Genomic DNA, 19,096 nt, shown 5'->3' on the forward strand with positions numbered 1-19,096 from the left:
GGTCTCATGGTTTGTATGAGCCCTGGCGAGGCCCTCTAGCCGGGTGTTGAAGGGAAGTGGCGAGAGTAGGCGTCATGTTCTTCCTGCGGAGACAACGCCCCAAAGCTGAAGGGGCTCTGGAGACTGAAGGGGAGGCCTCACTCCGCCTGGGGTCGGGATCCGAAAGGTAGTGTACGAGAAAGAACTGGGACGTCCCAGAGTGGAGGACGGATGCTCACCGGGAGAGACCGGACAGACACGGTGCTGCGAGCTGTGCGCACAGCCTCGTGACACTAGGCGGCGCTGCGGACCACCCTAACACCCACCGCGCTTCCCCTTGGCTTCCTTTGTATTCAAGAGAACATGAATGCGAGCAGGGACCCAGCCAGGGCTCAGCAGACTGCAAGGCCCCCGAGGGCTTGTGACTTGCCCCAAAGCTTACAGAGGCGTCGTGGCAGAGGTAGGGCTGTCGCCTCCCCTCCTAGCTCCTGAGCCTGGCGCTCCTTCCCGTCACCCCTAAAACCCAGGCCCGAAGGCGGCCCGCAGTGCGCAGGCCCCCAGCGCCGCTCCTGGTCCACGTCCCTGCAGATGTCTTTGCCCTGACGTGCACGTCCCCAGCCTGGTGTGTCACAGAAGCTGCCGCTGCGGCCGCAGGCTGCTTTGTGCTGGAACACTGTGTCGCGCTGTCGCCTCCGCCCGGGTACCTGCCCTCCCCCGTGGCCCCCATAGCCCCCACAGCCCCTCAGGACGCAGCCTAGACGCTCCCGCGTGCTCTGACCTTTGCCCCTACACCCACCTTGTTGAGGGGGTGGCGGAGTCCCGTGGCGGCGGCGTGGGGTCCAGCCAGGGCTCTCTGGTGAAGGCCGTGTGGACCTCGGGAGGCCCTGCAGGCAGAGCAGGAGGGAGCTGGCGCCAGGAGCACGGGCGGCTCCCCTCGGCCGCTGTTCTCAGCGCGTGGGAGCGGGCGTCAGTCCTGCCCTGGGTCTTGCTTCCGTGTTCCGGGATCCCGTGTATTTTCGTGGGTGCAAAAACCAGGCCCTCATCACGCTCAACTTGAGTTCCCGGGTTCGGGAAACATGCGGTGAACCTGCAGCAGCAGGAAGCTCTCCCACGTGGGCAGGTGAGACCCTTGACCCCAGCCCCGGCCGTGACCCGGAAGGACTCCTGACGCAGCGGCTCGGGGCTGCCCGCCCGCAGGCCCCGTGGCCCGCAGCCCCTCTCTCCCTTCCCCCTGGCCACAGTGGACATTAACAGAGGGCCTGGGTTTCCCCAAGGGACAGGTGGGGCCGCCGCGGGACACAGAGGAAGTCCCCTCTTAATTCACGCGGAGCCGTCAAGAAGGCCAAAAGAATCAAAAGCCGATCTCCCTGGGCTTTTCTTCGTTCTCTTCCATCTCTCTGTGCTGCCGTGTGTAACATCTTAGCGCCCTTTGACAGGAGTTTTCAAAACTGGACAATCCAAAGGGCGGCCCTTTGCCTCTGCAGGAAGCTTTGACGCAGGGGTCCAGGGTGGGGTCCACTGTGTGCCCACGCCCCTCACCAGCGCCCACATTCGCCTTCTTCCGGAAGATGAGGGGTTCTTTCCAGTTGGCAGGGGACTAACCCAATGGACAGAACCGGAAGTGGGCCAGGGTCGGAGAAGGGGCAGGACTTGGGAAGCAGCTTCAGGCAGAGGTGCTGGTGGTCAGGAGAGCCCCTTCGAAAAGTGACTCTGAATGCCTGGGAATGCTTTTTTTTTTTCTTTTTTACGATTTATTTATTTGAAAGGCAGAGTTACAGAGAGGCAGAGAGAGAGAGAGAGGTCTTCCATCCGCTGGTTCACTCCTCAAATGACCACTATAGCCAGAGCTGCACCGATCCAAAGCCAGGAGCCAGGAGCTTCTTCCGGGTCTCCCACATGGGTGCAGGGGCCTAAGCACTTGGGCCATCTTCTACTGCTTTCCCAGGCCATTGGCAAGGGAGCTGGATTGGAAGAGGAGCAGCCAGGACTGAAACCGGCATCCATATGGGATGCTGGTGCTGTAGGCAGAGACTTAACCTGCTACGCCACAGCACCAGCCCCTCTTTCTCTCTTAAATAAATAAAAACTTAACAAACTATTTTGACAGCTTATTTATCTAGTGGGCGCAACAAATGATGAGACCCCAATGATTTGTAGAAACAGAATGGCCAATGCCTTATCTATATGTCCTCGGGAGATGAGAAAAACAGCACAGAGCCCCAGAGGCGCAATGGAGGAAGAAAGCGACCCCAGCTCGGCTGGTGCAGAACCTTGAGACACCTCGTTGGGACGCACTCAATCCAGCCCCTGAGGTAGTTTTCTTTTTTTTTTTTTTTTTTTAAAGATTTTTTATTTATTTATTTGACAGGTAGAGTTACAAACAGTGAGAGAGAGAGAGAGAGACAGAAAGGTCTTCCTTCTGTTGGTTCACTCCACAAATGGCCACAACGGCTGGAGCTACGCCGATCCAAAGCCAGGAGCCAGGAGCTTCCTCCTGGTCTCCCAATGGGTGCAGGGCCCAAGCACTTGGGCCATCCTCCACTGCACTCCCGGGCCACAGCAGAGAGCTGGACTGGAAGAGGAGCAGCTGGGACTAGAACTGGTGCCCATATGGGATGCTGGCGCCACAGGCAGAGGATTAACTTAGTGTGCCACCACGCGGGCCCCTGAGGTAGTTTTCTAAGGCCAACCCCAGTTTCCGGAGAGAGGATGGCTGCTGTGGGAAAACAACAGAACATTGAAACTCGTTAACACTCTGCAGCTCAGAGTTCCAGAAGGACAGAGCACGTCCATGTCCGCCGACATTGCCTCAGGACAACGCCTCCATCAGAGGAAGCGGTGAGGGTGGCCGTGAAACATCCGTGACAAGGGGTCACACTTATGACTCCCAGGGCACCAGAGCAGGTCTGCTCCCAAAAACGCAGGTGGCATGGGAGCCCAAAAACGCAGCTGGCAACTCGGAAGCAAAGACCAAACAAACTGAAGTGGGAAGCGTGCTCCAGGGTGGTCCCTGGCCAACGCCTATTGGCTGGTAGACTCCATGAAGGTCTGAAAAATACACATCTTTTTATTCATGTAGGGCTCCTAATTACTGCCTGCAAGGGAAAACTAGAGCCAGGGGCCAAGCCACACAAAGGAAAAGGGATGTGCAGAGGAGCGTGGGACAAGGCCTGGAGGTTCCACTTGTGGGGGCGCTGTTCTGCCCACTCTTCAGCACCTTTTGGCCAGGCAGGCAGGACTGGGCCCGTGCAGCCAGCGAGAGCGCCCCCAGCAGGAAGAAGCTTGTCGGGGAAGTGTCAGCAAGCTTTGGGAAATAAACATCTGGGCCTCTCTGAGCGGCGAGGGGTGGCGCTGCGTGTACCCCCGTCACAGGGGAGCTGGGGAGCATCCTCCCAAGTCTCAGTTTTCTAAGGGAAGTCATTTGCCACGCGCAAGTGTTCAAGCGTCTTTTTTTTTTTTTTTTTTGACAGGCAGAGTGGACAGTGAGAGAGAGACAGAGAGAAAGGTCTTCCTTTTGCCGTTGGTTCACCCTCCAATGGCCGCCGCGGTAGGCGCGCTGTGGCCGGCGCACCGCGCTGATCCGATGGCAGGAGCCAGGTGCTTCTCCTGGTCTCCCATGGGGTGCAGGGCCCAAGAACTTGGGCCATCCTCCACTGCACTCCCTGGCCACAGCAGAGAGCTGGCCTGGAAGAGGGGCAACCGGGACAGGATCGGTGCCCCGACTGGGACTAGAACCTGGTGTGCCAGCGCTGCAAGGCGGAGGATTAGCCTAGTGAGCCGCAGCGCCGGCTCAAGCGCCTTCTACACAAACAGCATTGTACTGAGCAGAAAGCAAGATCCACACAGAATGTTAGGAAAACAGACAATGCCGGAGAAGTATTGTTTGCTCTGCGGGTCCCTCTGAGCTGAACCCCAGCCCTGGAGATAGAAGGGCCTCTGTTTTGAATGCCAGGACCCAGCTCTTGGCCCTGCCCGTGCTGAGAAGGTGGCCCGGGGCAGAGGTGAGAACTTGCAGGGTGCTGGGGGCTGCACAGGCAGCAGAGGGCAGGGAGGCCCGAGGGTGGCGGCAGGAGCAGCAGCAGCCACAGAGCAGAGCCGCGACGATGCAGAGCTGAGCGCAGGGCCGTCCTAGGGGAGCTCCTGACTCCCAGTCTCTTCACGAGGCTGCACCCGCTGGTGCACACAGCATGCAGGGCAAGGCACCCCAGTCCCGTCCCTGGGTTGTGGCACCCACAGTGAGGGCTCCATTGGGCCACAGCACCCTAGGAGGACATTCTGGTATTTTCTTAAAAAAGTAAATAAATAAGCACTCAAACAAACTAATTATTAGGGTCCTCCAAAGCTTTTATTTCTTTTCCTTCCATTCCTTTCTTATTTATTTATTTAGTTTTTTGACTGACACATTGCCTGGTACACACTGCCAGGCAGACATTTAAAAAAAACACTCACTTAAAAAAAAATGTTTTTAAATAGGCGATTTATAACACTGGGAGAATTTCATTTCAGTGTTTCAGAAAATGTAACTTTTTTATTCCCCTCTGGAAAAGGTTACTTCCTTGCCATGATTCTGGATAATCAAAGTTTTGTCTTAATTTTTATAACCAGATGGACGCTGGAATATCTTAGCTAATACTCAAGTGCTTTAGAAGAGCAGTAGAAAAACTCTCAAGAAATTCCAGAGTTGTCCTAATTGCTGGGAAGATGGTGGCTTCACAGTACTCAGAGGACACAGACTGTCTTTTGTGTCCCTTCACGACCAGCGACCTCGGAGCCAGCTTCCCCGGCTGGTTGCTGGAGTCGGCCAGCAGAGGGCAGAGCCGCGGACAGGGGCCGTGAACTTGTCCAGCCGGCCCAGGCCCCACACAGCTGCCAGGGGTCTAGCTACTGAGCACATCACCCCAACAGAGAGAAGAGTGGTGGGGAAGCAGAACCAGGCATTCAGTGCCGTCACCGAAGGCGGGTCTCCCGCCTCCTTCCACATAATCACGCGAGAGCAGATGTGCGCTGTACGTGGACAGAGTTTTCACAAATTCAGTTACTCTCCTATAATACAATAAAACATCATCACATACAGCCCTGTTTCAAGAGTCTTTTCAGTTCCATTCCTAAAATTAATTTATAAAACGTTGTGCAAAAACAAACACTGACTTCAAATAAATAGAAAAAAATAATGAGAAGAGCTAAATGGTTTTTTTCTTTCTTTGCCTTAATTCAAAGTTAAAAACACCAGCTGCACTTCAAAGCATCCGCACGTTGCAACGCACCCAGAAGGCTGTTCAAAGGCAGGCTGGGTCCGAGCTGCGTCTCCAAGTGAGGTTGTGGGTGCTCAGAATTCACAATGGATGCCCCCGCTGAGGTCCTTCACTACGCCCTCTCTGATCAGCCTGAGGAGGAACTCGGTCTCGGTGCTCACATTGTGCATGGTCTGCCAGTTCATGGCAGCCATGCACTGATTGTCAAAGTAGTGCAGAGGTGTCCGGGGCTGACTGAGGTCATAGCCGAAACCCGCCAGGCTGACTTCGTCGCACAGGTGTGTGGCCAGGACAACGGCGATCACGCCGATCGTGGGGATGTTCTGATAAAGGGGGAGATACGACCATCAAGAAAGGAAAGGGGGAAAGGTGTCTTAGCACGATTCACTGCTTGGCGGGGTCTGTGCACGCTAGGCAGCTATAAAAGCTACATCGGGGGCAGTCATCGTCTACAGAATTTTAACTCCTAACTCCCTACTGGGGTTAGGAATCTAAACCTGCTCTGGGGCACGAATACCTTCGACACGTCCCCACGAGGCAGCCTGCCAGTTCTTATGCCGAGTGTTCCTTTAAAACATCTACCCACCAGCCTGATCCAGGATGGCCAGAGTCACGGAACCAGTGCATCTCCTCAATCCTGCGCCACACGTCCTTGAGGTCTGCTCCGGGAAAAGTGGCCATTGGACCTTCCAGTCCTTCCTGGAGCCCATCCCTGCCTGGGGACACAGCATCCTCAGGTTGGGGACCCCCCTAGTGGCAGCCATGTCCCATGGAAGGCCCCGGTTTGCCTTTTTAGCCAAGAATACCTCCAGGCCATTTCCAGGCGTCCAGCTGCGAGGCCACTTTCCTTCCACATGCTCTGTCGGGGCAAGTTCATCTCTGGTCCAGACACTCAGGACTTTCACATCAGTTTCTTGTAAAATCTGCCCCTTCTGACATTGGCCCTGAATGTGCACTGTCCAAACCACTGTGTATTACAACAGGGTCACCACTACCTCGGCACGCCTGCCATTGTGCCAGACCTCCTTGGCCATGTAAACTTGGCACCCAAGACTGCAAAAACTCTGTCCCAGTTCCTGGGCGCAGGTGGTGCACAGCACGCGGAGGTGTTTGGAAGGCGCTGCAGCTGACGGCCTTCCGGAAGGATGCTGTGGATCTGCTTGCTGACACTCGCTCGCTAATTTTTCACGTGCAGAGGAATCTCCTCTCCGTCCACCTGAGCAGAGCCCGTGGCTTCTGTAAACAATTCTGCCTCGTGTACCCTGGAGCGACAGGGAGCCCTCCAGAGCCTACAGATTCAGGGGGGATCAGGGAGCACCTACTCACTACAAACTGCTTCCTGCCCCTCGGTGTGTCACACCTGCCTCTTGAAGCCAACTGCGTCTGTTAAAAAGGGACTCAACCTCCCCAGTGACGTGGCACAGCGGGTTAAACTGCTGCCTGTGACACAAGCATCCCATACCGGTGCCGGTTCAAGTTCTGGCGACACCACTTCCATTCCAGCTCCCTGCTAATGTGCCTGGGAAAGCAGCAGAGAATGGCCTAAGTGCTTGGGCCCCTGCACCCACGTGGGAGATCTGGATGGAGTTCTAGGCTCCTGGCTTCCCAGCCCTGGCTGTTGTGACCATCTGGAGAGTGAACCAGTGGATAGAAGATATTTCCTTCTTTCTTTTTAAATATTTATTTATTTGAAAGGTAGAATTACAGAAAGAGAGTGAGAAACAGAAAAAAAGAGAGATCTTCCATCTACTAGTCCACTCCCCAAATGGCTGTGACAGCTAGGGCTAGGCCAGGCCAAAGATAGGAGCCAGGAGCTTCTTCCTGGTCTCCCATGAGGATGCAGGGGCCCAAACACTTGGGCCATTCTCTGTTGTTTTCCCAGGTACATTAAAGGAGAGCTGGATAGGAAGTTGAGCAGCTGGGACTTGAACCGGCACCCATATGCGATGGCAGAATTGCAGGCAGGGACTTAACCCACTGCACCACGGTGCTGGCCCCAGTCCTTTGCTACTAATGCTATGGTGAACAGCTCTGAAGATTTCTCTAACTTCTTTATGATACTTAGAGTATAGTCACTGGGTCAGAGACTGTTCATACTTAAAACGGAGTCACGTTTGCCAACCATCCTCCAGAACACATACCAACTTACTGTATCAACATTCCTACCAAACAATCATTGCACTTTTAAATCTGCTAAGAAAGTGGGTAAAAAAGGGAACTGTGGCTTTAATTTGCTTATTCATGAGGTGGAACATTTTTATCATCTATTCTTTGGCTACTTTAATTTCTTGTGAAATGTCTGTTCATACCCTTTGTCCATTTTTTATGGACTCACCTTTTTTTTTTTTTTTTTTTTTGTATTGAGTGTTTAGTCTCACATATGTGATAAATTTTGTTTGAGAAAGATTTCCACACAGGTCTTAAACTTTTGAAGACAAGGTCTGGTTATTCAGATCCTGGAGCCCTATGTAAGGCAGGCATCCCCACACCACCCCCTGCTGGCAGTCCACACTAATAGCAGGTAAAGAATTTTCAACTGCAAGGAACTTCCTGGCACCTAATGTTTTTTTCTAATTAGACAGCAAATTAACATCACCCAGGAAATTTTGAAAATCCTAAACTACAGACCACAGCACAGACCAATTAAATCAGAATGTTTGGGGTATGTTTCAGGCATCAACTGAAAAGCACTGTTCTAGAAGGCTGACGTTATTTAGCAACACCTATTAAAAGACAATGCACATCAATTCTCACCCAAGCTGCCCAGAGTCAAAACGGAAAGAACTTTTCAGGCCACAGGTGTCTGGTGTCCTGCAGTTACACGGAGTCCTGAGGTGAGAATACCTTAAACAATATCTCAGTGGCCTGAGTGTTGATGTGCTGACGGCACTGAAGAGCAGAGGCGTGGGCAGTGAGGAGCCCTGCAGTGGCGGTACAGGTGGGACCCACGCATGGGGCAGCCCGTCTGGGTGTTCCACAGGAGAGGCTTCTGCATACACAGCTGGGCCTACCTGAAATTTGTGCACCTCTCCCCTCCCACCCACGTAGAGAACAACAGTTAGAATTACCTTGTCTCGGCCCCAGAACCTTGACTGAGGCTCTGAGTACTGAAGGATGTCAAAGGCAGTCTCTTTGATAATGACTGGATTCAAAATCCTGAAATGTTTTGGCTGCAGTGGGATTTTTTCTGCCACTTGCTTCCAAAAGAAGATTCGCATCCAGAACGGCTGAGGAAAGCAAGCAAGCAAGCAAGCATTAGGGTTATTTATTCCAGTTATCAGTGAATGGTCAGAAAGTATTCTCTACTATTCAGGCCAAGGTCATGGGCATTGCACCACATGGCCTTGTGCACTGCCGTCTGCAGCAGGATCACTAAGAATCTACGCAAAGCCACGACCTCAGCTCAGGAGAGTAATTCCAAGAGATGCAGGTTACAAAGGTGGTGCTGGACAAGGAGAGAACTGCAGAGCCAGCTCCTGCTGTGGGAGGAAGAAATCCCTAGGGAATGGCCCGAGCTCCCAGGCCTTTTTAGGGCCCTTCCCCTTTTGCTCAGGGAAGACGGCGTGAACAGGTGCGCTCTAAGGGTAGGGAAGTGTTGAGGGAGCCCCAGCCGGCCCTGAGCGAGCAGCCTCTATGTGCCTGCTGTACCGCCCAGTCCTGTGAGGTACTTGCACCTGACCACAAGCCTGTCTTCCTATGAGAACTTCTATCTGAAAGAAAACCCACAAGGCCCTGGCAATGCGAACGGAATCCAACCTTGGACATAAAAGGTCTCCAGCACGTGGAGCTTCTGTGAAAGTCTCCACCTAGCAGACAGCTTGCGTGTGTGCGTATCCAGCGCCCACTCTCACTCCTGGACAGCCGCAGCCAGTGGAACCATCAAGTAACGGGATGGGCTATGGCGAGGACCAGGAGAAACACGAGCACACGAGGGCCGTCTCCTGCATGTCTGCCCCTGTGGAATGTGGAGGACTCACTCTGACGAGGGAGGGCCACTGACAAGGCCTTGTCAGAGAGCTCTGGGATTCTATGTATATTCTTTTGCATTTCCTCCATAATAGTTGACATGTGCCCAGGTAAATTTAATTCCTGCAACAAGCCAAATGCCGGGCAAGTTCAAGTCTAGAGGGGAGGTGAGGGATCAACCTCAGTAACAGCAATTTTGGCCCCAAACTTGACATTCCCATTAAGTAGCCACTACCGTTTTCTCTGGTGACTCAAAAGTCAGGTTTTGAAAGCAACGAAGCAAGGAATTCTCAAAGTTTCCGCAAAGACAGTGGTCACCATTGAAAGACAAGACAGACGTCTTTAAAAATAAACTTCTGCAATTACAGATTCCTTCACTTTTCACTGAGACACGTTTGGTGCAGGAATTCCCAGTGCTTACCAGGGTTTCATTTTTTACCATTGCTTGAAGCCAGTTGAGGTCAACACTCTTAAATAAAACGGCAACAAACAAGTCATTGGAATAATATTCGAGGTCAGACAGCGGAGCGCCCTCTGGGTACGTCATCCTGATAGTAGTTTTGTTCCCAACATGCTCTGAATATCCCTCAACCGGTGCGCTGTTTAACCTAGTCAGATAAAAGGGACAAAGACAGGCTTACCATGCACGCTTCATACCACAGACATGCACACATCATCCCACGCCTCGGCCAGGGTCACCTTCTCCATGTTTCTTTAGGACGAGGAATGAACAGGAGGCTGGGGCTGGGCCAGGCCTCCCAGCAGCCCTGCTGCCCCACACGGCTCTGTCCTTCCCAGGTGTCTGATGAATGCAACCTGCAAGACCGCTGCCCACGTCCAATCAACGTTAGCCAAGCAATCTCGCCTAGGCCTGGTATGTTAAGCCAGTCCTTCCTTATGTATCTGTACCTTTTCGGCATTCTCTGGGTGCCAATCAAGTGGCCTTGAAAACTCCCCATTGTGGTTCTTGCTAGGATTTCAAAACGGCAACCAGGAAGGAAAACTCACACTGGGCATGGCAGACATGGACTGCAGTTACGTGGGGTGGGGACCAAGGAGCGCACTGGGCCCCAGGTCATCCCCTGCTCTGCAAGTACAGATTTGGGGCTCTTACATCTGATAGAGCCAGGCTTTACCAGGAGTTGGTCTGGAGGGGAATTCTAAGAATTCTTCCAAAAGCAACACCACTACCTCGGTCACACAGTTTTAAGGTCCGCCTCCCCTCCCAACCCCATCTGTTGGGTTCTTTATCCGTATCCTCACTCCTATACCTGGCCTTTTTTTTCTATTCCACTGCCACTCACTCTTCTGAAGTCAAACACCTTATTAAAAGATATCTACAGAATGACAATCAAGGACAAAGCATGGTCCTGGAGCAGACCTTTTTTCTTTCTTTCTCCTCACAAAAATATCAGTGTGGGGCCGGTGCTGGGGCGCAGTGGGTTAAAGCCCTGGTCTGAAGCGCCGGCATCCCATATGGGTGCCGGTTCTAGTCCCAGCTGCTCCTCTTCCAATCCAGCTCTCTGCTATGGCCTGGGATAGCAGTAGGAGATGGCCCAAGTCCTTGGGCCCCTGTACCCACGTGGGAGACCCAGAAGAAGCTCCTGGCTCCTGGCTTCGGATCGGTGCAGCTCCGTCCGTTGCAGCCATCAGGGGAGTGAACCAGAGGATGGAAGACCTCTCTGTCTCTACCTCTCTCTGTAACTCTGTCTTTCAAATAAATAAAATAAATCTTAAAAAAATATACGTTAGTGCACTCAGAAGCACATGTGCAGAACAAAAGTGGAGAAAACACAGCAAACAAACAGGGGCTGGCGATTTGTGCTAGAAATGGCTGTCACTTCTTTGTATTTTTTCTGATCTTCAGTCATAAGCGTAATTACTTTCATAATCAGAAAAGCAAATTTTTAAACAGTCAACCAAACAGCATCCAGGACAACTGTCCACTGCCTGGCACAGTAGTTCTTGGTCGTCTGTGAGCTGTGTCCATGCCAGCACCACCTCCTAGGGCTCTGAGTCCCAGGCCCGGCTCCAGACCCCAGCACCCGCCTGGACTCAGTTCTCCTGCGTTCTCCTCTTGTTCCTGTTGAGCTCATCTCCCGCCCTTGCTCCTTCCAAACCTCCCCTCCTCTGAAAAGGTTTTGCCTGTTACTGTAGTCCACTTGCACCTGCTCCTCAAACATAAAGCACAGTGTGTGGGCAACCAGCCTTTTGTACTTTAACTTCTCCAACAGTGACTCCCTTGAGGGCAGGGGCCATGAAGAGCTTCCTGCAAACCTCAGTGTTCCCGGAGCTGTGCTGACCCAGAGACTGATGTTGAAAGCAAGGTACTTACCTTATCACAACATCAAACTGGTTCAGGGCATGGCCGAGCTCTAGCCCGTGCAGTATTCCGCCACTTCCGATTACCACACACCGCCTACAACTCTTGGCTTTCAAGTGTTCAGGAAAGTTGTGCTCAGGCAGTATTTCTAGAAGGCTCTGGACTTTACTGGAGAACTTCCGGAATCCAAAAGGAGGATCGTACTTGTCCTCAGCTTCACTCGCTGTGGGGGCCTTTTGCACAAAAGGTGGCAGGTCCATGCTGTACCTGTGCTCAAATAAGAGTGCCATGGACGTCTTCGCAAACTTGGGGCGACATTCCTTTTGCAAGACTTGCCGAGCGTATTCCTGAGCTCTCTGGAACAGAAGCACACCAAGCTGAGTTTAAAGACTCTCCAGGGTAAGAAGCACACTCACACTGCGGAGGGCGCCCGGCCCGTGATGTGTGCAGCAGCTCCCTCGTTGACGAACGTCTCCAGACACAGAACCTTTGCCTTCTAGAGTTCATTTGTGCTCAGAAACGTCAAGAAACAACCTGGGAGAATTACAGGACAAGGAGACGAGCGTTCCAACAAGGGCACTGCTTTCCCGGCACGAGCAAAGCAGGAAGGCGTCCCCTCTCCTGCCCTAAGCCCCCTTGCCTAACACTGTTCACGTCAACCTGGGACAAAAAAATGTCCTTGGAGGTGTTGGACATTTCACAAAATTCGCACGCATGCTATGCCGTGCGAGGGCTCCAAGGACATTGTGCTCAGGGAAGTAATCCAGTCACAGAGGGAACTGCTGTGGGACTTTGCTCACACGTGGCATCGAGAACAGTCACATTCCCGAAACCGAGAAGTAAATGGGGGTGAGCAGGGGCTGGGCAAAGGGGGAGAGGGATTGGTGTTTAGTGGGTGCAACGTTTCTGTTCTGGGAGATGAGAAAGTTCAGCAAGTGTGTTTTATGCTTAACACAGCTGAGCTGTGCATTTAAAAATGGCTAAGATGGTACATATTGTGTGTAGCCACACACACACACACACACAGTTTCCTATTTCAGGCTCCCGGCCAGTAGCATGAGAGCGGGCTTATTTATCAGTTGGGTTAATAAGCTTCATACATTCCGGAAGGCAAATTACCTTGCCTGTAATTAGGGAACAATGTCCTGTCAACCTACAAATGGCATGTGCTTCACGTGCATTTGCCCAGCACGCTGGTGTTTTGCATGAGCCAGGGACAGCTGGCCAGCGCCGAGCATGCGCGGCTGACTATGGCAGGAGAGGAACGTGGCGCCCACTCGCCCCACGGCCTGCCGCGGTCTGGCTAGGTGCTCCTCAGTGCTGCTCGCCAGGGAGCTCTCCCCAGCCCCTGGGTTTCCTGTCCTGGTCACTGCACTGTGCAGCTTGGCCCTGCCTAGCAAACACCTGTTCCCGTAGAGCTGCTCTGTGCACACACGTGTTTGTGAAGGCCCGTATCCACCGGGACAGTTAGTTGTAGGAATTTCACTTCTTTTGAATCCTATCAGTTTCATTACTATGAGGACTAATGTGTATTTTTTTTTTTTTTAATTTTAGTTATTTGAGAGGCAGAGAGAGAGAATGAGCGAGCACATGAGTGCCTCTCTATCCACTGGTTCACTCCTCAAATGTCCATACTGCCACACTAGGCTGGGCTGGCCCAGGGCTGAAGCCAGGAGTTGGGAGCTGGCAATGCAATCCAGGTCTCCCACAGGGATCAGGAACCCAGCGACTTGAGTCATCATGGTTGCCTCCCAGGATCTGCACTGGCAGGAAGCTGGGAATCGAACCCTGGTCCTACGATGTGGGACACAGGCAGCTTAATCTCCAGGCTGAACGCCCACTCCACAGTGGTACACTTTACTTAAAGCTGTATGTACATATCTGAAGGGCAGAGTGACAGAGAAGAGGGTCTTCCATCTGCTGGTTCACTCCCTGGATGGCCACAGTGTCCAGGACTGGTCCAGGCTGCAGCTGGCAGCCAGGAGCTTCTTCCACGTCTCCCACATGGGCGCCAGGAACTCAAGCACTTGGGCCATCTTCTGCTACTTCCCAGGTGCATTAGCAGGGAGCTGGATCAGAAGTGGAGCAGCTGGGACTCGAACCTGTATTCATACAGGATGCCAGCACCGCCAGTGGCAATTAGCCTGCTGCACCATGACGCCAGCCCCCGTAGTGATACATGTTTAAGTGCTAACCACAGCTGTGTTTTTCCCCAAGGCCTTGTTATTTTTATTGTCTGAGTTTTGTTTCATGTCTATTTTTAGGAGCACATCTGTCTCATTAAAGCAGAAACACTGAAAAAATGGGGCTTTGAAGCTAGCTAGTACCTCCAAGAGCACCCTGTCTGTATCCAAGGAAGTGGCCCTGTTTCTGGAAGGGGGAGGTGGTGTTCGCAAGTCCTCAGGGAGGGTGCTGCAGGCAGTCACCCTGACCACGCCTGTGGCATCTTGTGAGATGGTCACTGGTATCTTGTGGGCTCAGATGCGGCATCCTCAGTGAGAGGGCTGAGCCCACACAGACCGGGCTGGCTGGCTACCGCTCCTGCTCCCAGAACAACAGCCCACAGCCAGCACCATTGGGAACAGCAGCTTGCATGTGGATCGGCGTCTTCCGGAGCCATCAGTAAGAAAACCAGGCAAGGAGCTGGCTGGGACCCTGAGCCCCTGAGTGGAGGAGGGGCTCGCCCCACCCTGCCTGGCAAGCAGCGGTGCTCTGTGCCCAGTGGGGCATGGGGGGGGGCAGGGCCCAGGGGACCGCCCATACTACAGGCACTCGTCTCTAGACGCCAGGGCCCCAGGTCACCCACACACTTTGCAGAGACCGAAGGGCCTGATTCGTCATGGCAGAGCAGCCTGGCAGCCCTCCTAGGACAGAAAGGGCCCTTTGAGACGGGCCAGCAGAGAGCGGCAGAAGCTTCATGACGGACTCGGGGGGCCGTGAGCGAGCCGCAAACCTGGGAATGCCGGAGCTCCTCTTTGGAAGGCTGCATTTGGAAAGGAGTGAAATTTCATTCCAGTGCCACTCTGGTGTGGAGTTCAATGTCAGGCTTCAGACTGAGCAGAGTGCAAGGACTGTAACCTCTCCTCTGGCTCCGGCACAGCTGGTGCACTGGAGACACCTGAGGCCACGCAGCACCTCCTCCTTCTGGGTTTCAGCTCCCGCAGAGGAGGGTGTTGAGCTCTGAGAAAGCGGCTTCTCGGCCTCTCTTCTCTTTCTTCTCCACCCGCCCGAGGGCCAAGCTCGGAGGAGAGAATGGCTGGGCAGGAGGCCCTCACCGTAGGAGCTGTGACACAGAGGACACATGGAATCGCACCCCTTCTCTGCTGCAGATGGCGGCAAGCCAGGGCTGAGACCGGGATGTGAGGCCCCCTGGGAAGCAGGGAACCCGAGACTCCCCCAAGACACAAGAACCTCCATTGGTCTCAAATCCAGGGATGGAAATAAAAGTTTCAGCTTTTAATGGCCTTCCAGGCTGGGCTTGCAGGCTGCTCACAATTAAGAATTAATAGACATCCGGTAGTTCCAATGGTCAATGACATGGCCACTTGCCACGGCAAACCACAACGTGAACATTCACTGGAGGGCATTAAAAATCACGAAAGTCGGTGTCCTCGGCCAGATCTCGACTTTCCTTTTCCACTCCGTGATTTTGAGAAGCATCCTTTCTCAGCAACAGAGGCAAGAGGAACACTTCTCAGTAAAAGGCAAGAGCACAGTCTCTCTTATTTTAATGAAAGGACCCAGATAAGGACAGAGCGTTTGGCGTTAGCTCGCGGTGGCAGGGGCCCAGCTCTGCCACGCCCTGTGTGACGGGGGGTCTCGGCTGCGGTCTCAGTATCTGTCCCCCTGCACTCTGGCCGTGTTAGTCCCCAGTGCTTTGTTAATGGTGCCAAGATGGTGGAGACGTCACCCAATTCTGGTGTTTACAGGTAGGATCCTTGAGAGGGCATCAGGTTGGATGAGGCTGTCGGGCCCGTGATGGATTCTCAGCGGCTTTAAAAGGAGAGAGACTCAGGCAGGTGCACACTCCCCCTCTCTTTCCCAGGGATGTCCTGTGCTATCTCGGGACACTGCCAGCCAGAACACCCCAGAGGCCAAACCAACGTCCTGCCCCACCCCCATCCCGATCTCTGATCTCCAGACCTGGAAATAAATAAACCTCTTTCCTTTACAAAGGAAAGTATGAGGGGTATTCAGACTGTTCATGGAAGTGAAATTGACACTTTGAGATGCTGTGACTTTGAACAACCTTTGACTCACCTGTTGAGGAACAGTTTTTTTTTTTTTTTTAATACCATTTGTTGAACTCTATACTTTGTGTAGGGTTAATACTATGTGTGTAAAGTTAATTGAAAATAGATCTCAGTAAAAAATAAGAATGAGAATAGGAGAGGGAGGAGGAAGAAGGGTGGGAGTACGGGTGGGAGGGAGGGCTGGATGGGAAGAATCACCATGTCCCTAAATTTGTATATATGAAGTGCATGAAGTGTGTATGCCTTAAATGAAAGGTTTCTGGAGGAAAAAAAAATAGTTCATGGAAATGCACACTCAGAAAAAAACACTAGGCGTGGATTTCAAAGTGTTTTTGCATCAAAATAAACTTAACTTTTAAAATTAATTCAATTTGTATTTATTTGAAAGGTAGCCAGAGACAGAATGAGAGCTTCCATTTGCTGGTTCACTCCTCAAATGCCTGCAACAGCCAGGGCTGGGCCAGTCCAAAGCTGGGAAAGCAGAAGTCAATCCAGGTCCCCCGCGAAGGTGCCAGGGACCTAGGTACTTGAGCGATCATTTGCTGCCTCCCAGGGTGTCTATTAGCAGGAAGGTGAGTTGGAACTGAGCTGGGACTCAAACCAGGCACTCCAATTTGGGATGTGGGCAGCGCCTTAACTGCTGTGCCAAACACCTCCCAAAGCCTTTGAATTCCATTTTCCAGGATCTTTTTGAAGTATCCTTGTATTTTGATATAGTAATGAAAAGCTAGGGCTAGCGCTGTGCCGTAGCAGGTAAAGCCACCAGGCATCCCATATGGACACTGGTTCAAGTCCCGGCTGCTCCACTTCCAATCTGGCTACCTGCTAAGGCACCTGGGAAAGCAGTAGAATATGGTCCAAGTCCTTGGGCCCTTGCACCCATGTGAGAGTCCTGGATGAAGCTCCTGGCTTCGGCCTGGCCCAGCCCTGACCGTTGCAGACATTTGGGGAGTGAACCAGCAAATGGAAGATCTCTGTCTCTGTGCCTTTGCCTCTCCTTCTCTGTAACTCTTTCAAATAAAGAAATAAAATGTTTAAAAAAAGAGGACAAGTAACTGCTACATCAACGGTGGACTCCACATTGTGTGGACTCTGGCACTGTGTCCCCCTCAGGGCTGCTGCAGGCCTGGCCCACGTGATCTGCGTGGTACCCCACAAGGACAGCAGCTGGAGGAGAGGCCCTGACCCACGAGGCGCACTTTTGTCTGTTGCTTTCATGTGGTTAAAAGCAGCAGTTCAAAAAACCAGGTCACGGAAAGGACACGGAGTCCCTTCTGGTCCCTGGAGGACACATCGAAAGCCCCCAGGGGAAGCCTGAAGCTGGGAATGGTGCCGAACTCCACGGGTCCTGTGGGTTCCTAGACACCTATGACAACATTTAACTTGTAAGCTACACACAGGAGATGCACAACAACTAATAATAAAATGGGACAATTCTAACAATATGCTCTAATAAAAGTTAATTAAAACTTATGAAAAGCATATTTCTGGAATTTTCCATTTCAGGTTTTCAGAACACTCCTGAATGCCAGTAACTGAAATTGCAGAAAGCAAAACTGTGGTTGGGCAGGAGGGGACCACGGTTCCACTGTGAACACTCAGCCAGTGGCCAGCTGGGGCTGGATGTGGGACCTGACTACAAAGGGCCTGGGGGAGCTAATGTGGGTGATGGAAATGTCCCAGAACTGGACTGGGGTGCAGCACCAGGAGGTGAAGGGACTGGGTTTGGAGGGGCCCTGGCCCGGGGTTCTCTGCAAAACTCGGCCAGGTGGCCCTACTGGCTGCAAAAACGCGAGGGGAGCAGACACGATGGAGACTCTGAGTGAATTTGGCCACTAAGCAGCCTGCACGGGCGGGAGGCAGGTGGTCCCAGGGTGAGGTGTGTCTTGAGCTCTCGGTGGTACCGGAAGGAAGCAGAACCTCCTGGCAGGACTGTGCAGTAACAGAACGAGAGCCACTCTGCCTCCCACCCTGGTTAGGGCAGGCTTCCACTCCTACTGCACTAATCTCTAAGCTACTGCACTGACCCTCCCCCCACGCCTTCCTCTTCCTCCACACAAGAGGATTGCGGGGGGGGGTGGTGCAGAGGGCCTGTCCCGTTTGTTCGCTTCTGTATCGCCTGACTTTTGGGTACTATTGTTACAGGGGTTCAGGCAGAAGGGGTGCTTTTCCCTGTCCACCAGTCAATGCTTCGAGTTCATTTCAAGTTCAATGCAAGCATCAGTGCTACTTCTCCACGGGAGATTAAACCTGACGTCTGTGATGGAAAGTACTCAAAGAACTTCACCGTGGGTTTCCTGTTCAGTCTGGAGCTCAGAGATAATGAGACCACACCGCAACGCAATGCTCGTCTTCCCCTCCCTCTGGAGCTCACTGTACAGAGTGCACGCTAACTAATGAAAACGTCAGCACACACCTCTGTCTCCAAAAGCTTGCCTGGAAGACGAGTGGAGACGACAACAGGCAAAACACTGCAGAGATAAATGTCCGGGTTGACAAAGGACGGGGCTCCCAAACCACAGCTCGGGGGATGATCAGGGAAGACTTCTTGGAGGAGACAGCCCCTGAGCTGCTATGTGATTGACTGAAAAGATGAACAGCAGAGAGGCCCAGGGTGGGGACGCCCCAGGCAGAGGGATGGAAAAGAATACAACCAGCAGAGGGGAAAGTTTTCTCCACAAACAGTGCCTGGGAACGCAGAGAAACACGTGCGCTGGCCTCATGCCACCCACAAACAGGAATTCGCAGTGGCTCAAAGATCCTCACGTAAGAGCTGAAACCACACAACTCTTCGCAGAGAACCAGGAGCAGGCAACGATTCTTAGATTCTTTTTTTTTTTTTTGGACAGGCAGAGTGGATAGTGAGAGAGAGAGAGAGACAGAGAGAAAGGTCTTCCTTTGCCGTTGGTTCACCCTCCAATGGCCGCTGTGGCCGGCGCATCTCGCTGATCCGAAGCCAGGAGCCAGGTGCTTCTCCTGGTCTCCCAGGCGGGTGCAGGGCCCAAGCATCCTCCACTGCCTTCCCGGGCCGTAGCAGAGAGCTGGACTGGAAGCGGAGCAAACGGGACAGAATCCGGCGCCCTGACCGGGACTAGAACCCGGTGTGCCGGCGCCGCAAGGCGGAAGATTAGCCTGTTAAGCCACGGCACCGGCCACGATTCTTAGATTCTTAGATATGACCCCGAAGGAAGGACAGCAGGCCAGGCATCATCAACGTCACAGACGTCTGTGCTGATTCCACCGAGGAAGTGCAAAGTCAGCCCACGGCGTGAGCGCCAGTACCTGCAAACCACGCACATGACACAGGGGCGGCATCCAGACCG

General features: G+C 52.9%; 1 protein-coding gene across 7 annotated transcripts in view; it reads right to left on the minus strand.

Annotated features, from left to right (window-relative positions):
• Positions 1 to 4,302: 4,302 nt before the first annotated feature.
• Positions 4,303 to 19,096, minus strand: part of ST3GAL5 (ST3 beta-galactoside alpha-2,3-sialyltransferase 5) — a 53,515-nt gene continuing 38,721 nt past the window's right edge. For 4 of the 7 annotated variants that reach the window (XM_062209780.1, XM_062209786.1, XM_062209784.1 and 1 more), the window contains 4 exons: positions 11,533 to 11,876; positions 9,619 to 9,805; positions 8,300 to 8,458; positions 4,303 to 5,554 (listed from right to left, as the gene is read on the minus strand). In XM_062209780.1, coding sequence (XP_062065764.1) covers positions 5,306 to 5,554; positions 8,300 to 8,458; positions 9,619 to 9,805; positions 11,533 to 11,876 — 939 coding nt within the window. In that variant the 3' untranslated portion in view covers positions 4,303 to 5,305. The other 3 variants (XM_062209783.1, XM_062209787.1, XM_062209788.1) reach the window with 3 other exon arrangements.

This window comes from Lepus europaeus, chromosome 13 (assembly GCF_033115175.1).
Source record: "Lepus europaeus isolate LE1 chromosome 13, mLepTim1.pri, whole genome shotgun sequence".
NCBI classification, from domain to species: Eukaryota; Metazoa; Chordata; class Mammalia; order Lagomorpha; family Leporidae; genus Lepus; species Lepus europaeus.